At 35.4% G+C, this 10016-nt stretch overlaps 1 protein-coding gene across 1 annotated transcript in view; it reads right to left on the bottom strand.

The window, feature by feature from the left end:
* Positions 1–6289: 6289 nt before the first annotated feature.
* The window catches only part of LOC124857843 (hepatocyte growth factor), a 43960-nt gene continuing 40233 nt past the window's right edge, over positions 6290–10016 (bottom strand). Inside the window, exon 20 of the mRNA XM_047349372.1 lies at positions 6290–9909. Within this exon, the coding sequence (XP_047205328.1) occupies positions 9739–9909 (171 nt within the window). The 3' untranslated portion in view covers positions 6290–9738. The remainder of the gene's footprint in view (positions 9910–10016) is intronic.

Here is a 10016-nt window from a genome sequence, read left to right as displayed (position 1 = left end):
TTACTAGTTTGTATGAAAGCTTTTCAGTAGTGTCTATGAACGCTTTTTACTAGTTTGTACGAAAGCTTTTCAGTAGTGTATATGAACGCTTTTTACTAGTTTATATGAAAGCTTTTCAGTAGTGTATATGAACGCTTTTTACTAGTTTATACGAAAGCTTTTCAGTAGTGTATATGAACGCTTTTTATTAGTTTATATGAAAGCTTTTCAGTAGTGTATATGAACGCTTTTTACTAGTTTGTATGAAAGCTTTTCAGTAGTGTATATGAACGCTTTTTACTAGTTTATATGAAAGCTTTTCAGTAGTGTATATGAACGCTTTTTACTAGTTTATATGAAAGCTTTTCAGTAGTGTATATGAACGCTTTTTACTAGTTTGTATGAAAGCTTTTCAGTAGTGTATATGAACGCTTTTTACTAGTTTATATGAAAGCTTTTCAGCAGTGTGTATGAACGCTTTTTACTAGTTTGTATGAAAGCTTTTCAGTAGTGTATATGAACGCTTTTTACTAGTTTATATGAAAGCTTTTCAGTAGTGTATATGAACGCTTTTTACTAGTTTATATGAAAGCTTTTCAGTAGTGTATATGAACGCTTTTTACTAGTTTATATGAAAGCTTTTCAGTAGTGTATATGAACGCTTTTTACTAGTTTGTATGAAAGCTTTTCAGTAGTGTATATGAACGCTTTTTACTAGTTTGTATGAAAGCTTTTCAGTAGTGTATATGAACGCTTTTTACTAGTTTATATGAAAGCTTTTCAGTAGTGTCTATGAACGCTTTTTACTAGTTTGTATGATAGCTTTTCAGTAGTGTATATGAACGCTTTTTACTAGTTTATATGAAAGCTTTTCAGTAGTGTATATGAACGCTTTTTACTAGTTTATATGAAAGCTTTTCAGTAGTGTGTATGAACGCTTTTTATTAGTTTGTATGAAAGCTTTTCAGTAGTGTGTATGAACGCTTTTTATTAGTTTATATGAAAGCTTTTCAGTAGTGTGTATGAACGCTTTTTACTAGTTTGTATGAAAGCTTTTCAGTAGTGTATATGAACGCTTTTTATTAGTTTATATGAAAGCTTTTCAGTAGTGTATATGAACGCTTTTTATTAGTTTATATGAAAGCTTTTCAGTAGTGTATATGAACGCTTTTTACTAGTTTATATGAAAGCTTTTCAGTAGTGTGTATGAACGCTTTTTACTAGTTTGTATGAAAGCTTTTCAGTAGTGTATATGAACGCTTTTTATTAGTTTATATGAAAGCTTTTCAGTAGTGTATATGAACGCTTTTTACTAGTTTATACGAAAGCTTTTCAGTAGTGTATATGAACGCTTTTTACTAGTTTATATGAAAGCTTTTCAGTAGTGTATATGAACGCTTTTTACTAGTTTATACGAAAGCTTTTCAGTAGTGTATATGAACGCTTTTTATTAGTTTATATGAAAGCTTTTCAGTAGTGTCTATGAATGCTTTTTACTAGTTTATATGAAAGCTTTTCAGTAGTGTATATGAACGCTTTTTACTAGTTTATATGAAAGCTTTTCAGTAGTGTGTATGAACGCTTTTTACTAGTTTATACGAAAGCTTTTCAGTAGTGTGTATGAACGCTTTTTACTAGTTTGTATGAAAGCTTTTCAGTAGTGTGTATGAACGCTTTTTACTAGTTTATATGAAAGCTTTTCAGTAGTGTGTATGAACGCTTTTTACTAGTTTATACGAAAGCTTTTCAGTAGTGTATATGAACGCTTTTTATTAGTTTATATGAAAGCTTTTCAGTAGTGTATATGAACGCTTTTTACTAGTTTATATGAAAGCTTTTCAGTAGTGTATATGAACGCTTTTTATTAGTTTATATGAAAGCTTTTCAGTAGTGTATATGAACGCTTTTTACTAGTTTATATGAAAGCTTTTCAGTAGTGTATATGAACGCTTTTTACTAGTTTATATGAAAGCTTTTCAGTAGTGTGTATGAACGCTTTTTACTAGTTTATATGAAAGCTTTTCAGTAGTGTATATGAACGCTTTTTACTAGTTTATATGAAAGCTTTTCAGTAGTGTGTATGAACGCTTTTTACTAGTTTGTATGAAAGCTTTTCAGTAGTGTATATGAACGCTTTTTACTAGTTTATATGAAAGCTTTTCAGTAGTGTATATGAACGCTTTTTACTAGTTTGTATGAAAGCTTTTCAGTAGTGTATATGAACGCTTTTTACTAGTTTATATGAAAGCTTTTCAGTAGTGTATATGAACGCTTTTTACTAGTTTGTATGAAAGCTTTTCAGTAGTGTGTTTGAACGTTTTTACTAGTTTATATGAAAGCTTTTCAGTAGTGTGTATGAACGTTTTTACTAGTTTATATGAAAGCTTTTCAGTAGTGTGTATGAACGCTTTTTACTAGTTTGTATGAAAGCTTTTCAGTAGTGTATATGAACGCTTTTTACTAGTTTATATGAAAGCTTTTCAGTAGTGTGTATGAACGCTTTTTACTAGTTTATATGAAAGCTTTTCAGTAGTGTGTATGAATGCTTTTTACTAGTTTATATGAAAGCTTTTCAGTAGTGTGTATGAACGCTTGTTACTAATTTGTATGAAAGCTTTTTACTAGTGTTTGTGCAAGGTTTTGAGTTGGTTATATAAGAGGTAAATGTTTTCACTAGTTTATGTGAGAGCTTTTCACTTGTGTTTGTGCAAGGTTTTGAGTATAGTATGTGCAAGAGTTTAATTTCATATGTGTATATGGAAGTTAATTGTGATTTATGTCCCTGGTGGCACCCCATAAGCATTTGTAGAAATTAAATTCAACTGAAAATTAGCTAATGCTTTCCAAAAGCAGTAGAGGGCATAGGATGGCTGGAGAAAAAACAACTCCTTTAAGTCAAAATAAATTCCAACAGTAACATAATATTTCCATAACTGAATAATCATTGTCTTTATTGGCATTTTTTCTTTTGTGCATAGGTCACAAAAACTGTGTGAAAATGCTTCTTTAGGTGAAATGTGTCAATATAAAGGAAATGTTAAGCATGTATAAGGAATCCCTCAAACCAAAGGTACAGCCTACCTATGGTTTTCTCTACAATACACTTTCACCTACTGTCCATTATAGTTGGAGCCTAAACCTAAACATGTCACATAAGCAGCAGAGGTGTGTGACTGGACTCAAGTCAGACTTGAGTCACATATTTGATTTCTCAAGTCACCAAATCCAAGGCTGTACTCCAAATCCAACCAAGAGCTTGGTTATAGAAAAAAAAGACTTGTGACTCGACTTTGACTTGCCATCCTTTCTAGCAGTGCTGAAGCATGTTTTCCTTTGTGTTGACAGAATAGCTGAATTAAAGAATAGTATGTAAAACATACTTTATTGGATAGATTATAAATGTGAAAAAAAACATCTCTATCTATCTATCTATCTATCTATCTATCTATCTATCTATCTATCTATCTATCTATCTATCTATCTATCTATCTATCTATCTATCTATCTATCTATCTATCTATCTATCTATCTATCTATCTATCTATCTATCTATCTATCTGTCTGTCTGTCTGTCTGTCTGTCTGTCTGTCTGTCTGTCTGTCTGTCTGTCTGTCTGTCTGTCTGTCTGTCTGTCTGTCTGTCTGTCTGTCTGTCTGTCTGTCTGTCTGTCTGTCTGTCTGTCTGTCTGTCTGTCTGTCTGTCTGTCTGTCTGTCTGTCTGTCTGTCTGTCTGTCTGTCATCTAAAGAACTTTGAAATTCCAATACTGAGAAGTTTCAATCAACTTTTACAGTTGCTCAAGTCATGTTTATCAGCTCCTGACTGTGTAGTACTGTACGTTGTAAAATTATTTGTGAACATAGCCTGAGGTTTTCACAGGTTGTCTGTCCTCTTGTCTACATTTCCATCCAGTTGACCTACAGATGAAAGCAAACTTCTAAGACATCATCTCTCTTTGATGCCTCCCAGTCTCAATAACAGCACTTGTTATTGAGACTGCGTCTTGTGTATGTGTGTGTGTATGCTTTTGTTGTGTATGTGTGCATTGTGTCAACATCAGCGCACACATCATTGTTGCAATGAAATTGTTGATTCCACTGTATTTTTCTGCTTGTGTTGTAAGGTCCTTCATATTCAGCATTTAATCTCTAGCTTACAGTTCTAGCTCTTTGACCTGAATGTACAGGTCCTTCTCAAAATATTAGCATATTGTGATGAAGTTCATTATTTTCCATATTGTAATGATGAAAATTTAACATTCGTATATTTTAGATTCATTGCACACTAACTGAAATATTTCAGGTCTTTTATTGTCTTAATAGGGATGATTTTGGCATACAGCTCATGAAAACCCAAAATTCCTATCTCACAAAATTAGCATATCATTAAAAGGGTCTCTAAACGAGCTATGAACCTAATCATCTGAATCAACGAGTTAACTCTAAACACCTGCAAAAGATTCCTGAGGCCTTTAAAACTCCCAGCCTGGTTCATCACTCAAAACCCCAATCATGGGTAAGACTGCCGACCTGACTGCTGTCCAGAAGGCCACTATTGACACCCTCAAGCAAGGGGGTAAGACACAGAAAGAAATTTCTGAACGAATAGGCTGTTCCCAGAGTGCTGTATCAAGGCACCTCAGTGTGAAGTCTGTGGGAAGGAAAAAGTGTGGCAGAAAACGCTGCACAACGAGAAGAGGTAACCGGACCCTGAGGAAGATTGTGGAGAAGGGCCGATTCCAGACCTTGGGGGACCTGCGGAAGCAGTGGACTGAGTCTGGAGTAGAAACATCCAGAGCCACCGTGCACAGGCGTGTGCAGGAAATGGGCTACAGGTGCCGCATTCCCCAGGTCAAGCCACTTTTGAACCAGAAACAGCGGCAGAAGCGCCTGACCTGGGCTACAGAGAAGCAGCACTGGACTGTTGCTCAGTGGTCCAAAGTACTTTTTTCGGATGAAAGCAAATTCTGCATGTCATTCGGAAATCAAGGTGCCAGAGTCTGGAGGAAGACTGGGGAGAAGGAAATGCCAAAATGCCAGAAGTCCAGTGTCAAGTACCCACAGTCAGTGATGGTCTGGGGTGCCGTGTCAGCTGCTGGTGTTGGTCCACTGTGTTTTATCAAGGGCAGGGTCAATGCAGCTAGCTATCAGGAGATTTTGGAGCACTTCATACTTCCATCTGCTGAAAAGCTTTATGGAGATGAAGATTTCATTTTTCAGCACGACCTGGCACCTGCTCACAGTGCCAAAACCCCTGGTAAATGGTTTACTGACCATGGTATCACTGTGCTCAATTGGCCTGTCAACTCTCCTGACCTGAACCCCATAGAGAATCTGTGGGATATTGTGAAGAGAACGTTGAGAGACTCAAGACCCAACACTCTGGATGAGCTAAAGGCTGCTATCGAAGCATCCTGGGCCTCCATAAGACCTCAGCAGTGCCACAGGCTGATTGCCTCCATGCCATGCTGCATTGAAGCAGTCATTTCTGCAATAGGATTCCCGACCAAGTATTGATTGCATAACTGTACATGATTATTTGAAGGTTGACGTTTTTTGTATTAAAAACACTTTTCTTTTATTGATCGGATGAAATATGCTAATTTTGTGAGATAGGAATTTTGGGTTTTCATGAGCTGTATGCCAAAATCATCCGTATTAAGACAATAAAAGACCTGAAATATTTCAGTTAGTGTGCAATGAATCTAAAATATATGAATGTTAAATTTTCATCATTACATTATGGAAAATAATTAACTTTATCACAATATGCTAATATTTTGAGAAGGACCTGTATGTTGTTTCTCACCTACTCTGACAGACACACTCGAGCATATAGTCTTATATGTGTCTTATATCTGCCTATTCTGGTCTGTTAAAATTAACAGGTGGAAAAAGAACATTCCTTCTTTGTTTTAGTATTTGATCAGATACAGCTACAAGGCTAAAGCCATTGGCATGTATCGCACTGTGCATTAGTGCATGTCAGTGGATGAGTGTCTGGCATATATTAGTAGGAATATAAATGTGCTTGCCTGTTTGCTGTGTGTTTGTGCATGTGTGTGTGTGTGTCTGCATGTCAGGGAGAAGAGATTAACAAGATTTCCTACACATTATAACAACACAATGTGCTGCTGTAGTGCCATCTTCTGGGGAAGAAGTGCAACATCTTATTAATTACACACTGAACAAGAAAAAGGGTTAAGATTAAACATATTTGCTTACAGATGTAGGTTATTTAATGAATGTGATATTTAGTAAATTATATAAATTGGTCCCCTGGCATAAAAAGAATGAATGAGAAGAGCCATCATTTAAAATACTTGATGAACTGTGTTTATTCTTTAGCATACTGGTATGTGTAACCTTACGGCAAATGTACATTATACAGAAACACAAGGCAATACTGTACAAAATGTAGAATGTAGCAGCTTGCAGCATATTTCAGTGCCTACACAGTCATATACATTTTACCACACATACAAACATAATGTGGTTCTGATATGTACAAGTTTTATCCATTTGTTTCAATGGTCATTTAGATATCTCAAACTTACTCCTAGTCCACAAAATTGTACCGACTTGGTAACACTAACAAACAGAGATGGACAGGTACTGTAGATCGTATGAGGTCTGACTGTACTGATAAATCAGCCCTGGCGAAACATGGATCCATTCCTACAGTCATATTCAATAAATTGGAAAATGAATTCTGATGAGGCACATTTGTCAGATTAAGTGTCTTTTAAAAATGGCAACTTTAAAAAGGTATTAAACATAAATTTTATTAAGCTAACATTTCTGTATTCAAAATGTCTTTGATTATTGATCTAATGTAATGTTCTAATCTTAAATGTCATGTTTTTATTAAATGTAAGTGAAAATTCATCACAATTAACAAAATAAAAGCTTGAAAACATCAGTCTATTTATTCTATAAAATGTGTTTCACTTATTGAACTGAGTTACTGAAATAAGTTAACTTTCAGTAATATTCTAATGAATTTAATGACTGTACATTCCCTCCTTGTGCAGTATTCTATTTCCTTAATCACTACTGCAAAAATAAACCAACAAACAAACAAAAAAGCAACAACCACAATGGAACAAAACCTAAACTATTAGGAATTGAATAAAACAAGCCTATGTATACACATAATTGATAATTTAAAGTTTAATGGTTAGACCCATATTCATTTCTACACAGAAAGCATCACATATGTACAGTCCATGGTGCTGTGATAACATTATAATGTAGGAATTTATTTTTCAATCTGACATGATTATGAGACAGAACCATGACAGAAAGCTTACACCATAAAAAAGCACTTTAATTTTTTTCTTATATCTGCTTGCCACAACATTCATGTTCTCATTTTGTAGATCTATAAGACCTAAATTACATGTAGAGTGTAATACACTCATAAAAAAAAAAAAACTATTTACATTAAGGACTTATTTTTTAAGCCCCTAGGAAATGGATGGAGTGCTCTTAACAGAATGGTTTTCTAATTGGCCCAAAATTTGAACCACTGCATTTGGTATTCAGATCATTCAAGTAATACCAGGAATTCACATAGATATGTCTACAATGGAAAGGTGGGTGAACCTGTTTATGGCCATGACACAGCATCTCTTAACAGGTTCCAAACTTCACATCAGAGGTCACTCTAAAACCTACATTTTGTTTTCATTAATCAGTTTTGGAATTATTTCCATGCAGCATTACTCAATGGTTCAATGCAAGACATTCTACCACCAGACATTATCTTGCAGAACTTTCTAGTAGAGAACAAAATTCATAGTTTTTTTTTCAGGTACATCAACTTATCCGGGTCCTCAGGAAGCTAAGCAGCTCCAAAAAAATCAAACTAACAACACCATGCACAACTTTCACAAAGTTCTACTTTTGTTTTGGCAGTATACTGAATGTAAGAATATTTTTAGCAATCATGAGATGGACTTATTCATGTACACAGTAGAATGGAGAGGAACAGAATCCATGTTACTTAAAGTCCAGTGTGGAGTTTCCACAGTCGGTGATGATTTGGGGTGCCATGTCATCTACTGGTGCTGGTCCACTATGTTGTCTAAAGTTCACAGTCAACACAGCCATCTACCAAAAGATTTTAGGGCACATTATGCTTCCTTCTGCTCACAAGCTTTATGGAGATGCTGATTTTATTTTCCAACAGGACTTGGCACTTACCAAAGGTACCACAGACTGGTTTAAAGGCCATGCTGTTACTGCGCTTGATTGACCAGCGAACTCGCTTGACCCAAACCCCATAGAGAATCTATGGTGTACTGTCAAGAGGAACATGAGACACACTAGACCCAACAATGCAGATGTCTTGAAGCCTACTATAAAAGCAACCTGGGCTTCCATTACACCTCAGCAACGCCACAGGGCTGTTCGCTGCCAGGCTACATTGGTGCAGTAACTCAAGCCAAAGGAGGCCCAACCAAGTACATAGAAATAAACATACTTTGCGGAAGCCTGACATTTCTGTTTAAGATATCCTTTTTATTGTCCTTATGTAATATTCCTGAGAAACAGAATTATTAGTTTAAGTTTTAGGTTTTCATTATCCATAAGCCATAATTATCAAAATTAAAAGAAATAAAAGCTTTAAATATTTTACTCTGTGTAATAAATCTGGATTATTTATTAGTTTCACTTTCTGAGATCAGTGACATAATATTGAAAAATTTCACGATATTCAAAATTTATTCTGGTGTACCTGTGTGTTCTCCTGGGGTAGCAGTGGTTTTGCATGGGAACTCCCCATGGATGCAATGTTTGCCCATTCTTTTTCATATTGTTGAATTATGCTTCATCACTGAAGCAAATTGGGCCTGTATTGCTTTAGACATTGTTCTAGGTTCTTTGGTAACTTTCAGGATATATGCTTGTAGTAATTATGGTAGGCTGACCACTGTTAGGAAGGTTGTGAATAATAACCCTCACTCTGGGTTGCTTGAGTCCCTAAGTTTTAGAAATATCTTTGTAACCCTTTCCATCATTAACTGATATACGTCAGTGTCTTAGTTCCTCATCTACTCTTGAATTGCTTTAGGTCAGGACATTGTCAGGCAGGTTCTGTTTAAACCAATACTTGATTCTACAGGTCTGGCAGAAATCAGACCTGGCTGTGGCTAGTGAAACTGAACTCAGCTTTCCAAACAATGTCGTATATCAAAGTTAATTCATGATTTAACCAGAGGGATAACTTTTTCACAAAGAGCCAGTGTGGTCTGAAAAGCTTTTTTTTCCTTTTTGTATTGACTTTACTTTTATCTTTGTCTGATATTACTATTTGTTTTTTAATTGAAACAGGCAAGATAAAGTGGGCAAATACTTTTTCACAGCCCTGTGTGTGTTTTCTCTGCTGTGATTCTGACTCAAAGGCATATTTTTTTCATTATGTGACAGATGGCTTTTATTGAATACATTCTCCTACTAGGTGGTTCAAGGGATTGCATGCTATTGCATGTCTATATGAGGAATATCACATTTTTATCTTTGTAACCAACTATCAATGATTCCTGCAGAAAATTCTATATGGTATTTGCTAGAGATTTTAAATCTAACATTATACTGTAAGTGCTTTCTCAGACTTTCATCTTTAGCTGCCGACTCCATAGGTATCCAATTCATGGGAACAAGATGTCCTGAGGGCACCACTGGAGATAAAAAAGAGGCTCTAGCTTTAATATAATCCCTTGGTAGTGATTTGTTTAATTTCAGTTTCTAAGCGATCTAAGAGTCCGGGTAATATCGGAAGACCTTGTAAATCCACTGTGTATAGAAGGGCACATTAATGAAGATGGCAGGCTGGTTGGCTCGAGCACAGCCTCTGCCATGGACACTGATGCCAACAATAACTTTGAGATCACCATCCTGACACACAAGAGGACCCCCATAATCCCTCTGTAAAAGAAAAGACACATTGCCAATTATTCTCCATCTGCAATTGAGAAAGAGCTGTCATCACTGTTTGGATGTCTAACAAAGGTAAATGAAAGACAATTTTATTT

The sequence above is a fragment of the Girardinichthys multiradiatus genome, chromosome 2 (assembly GCF_021462225.1).
Source record: "Girardinichthys multiradiatus isolate DD_20200921_A chromosome 2, DD_fGirMul_XY1, whole genome shotgun sequence".
NCBI classification, from domain to species: Eukaryota; Metazoa; Chordata; class Actinopteri; order Cyprinodontiformes; family Goodeidae; genus Girardinichthys; species Girardinichthys multiradiatus.
The sequence above is the reverse complement of the archived record's forward strand: the minus strand, read 5'-3'. Positions and strand labels throughout refer to the sequence as shown.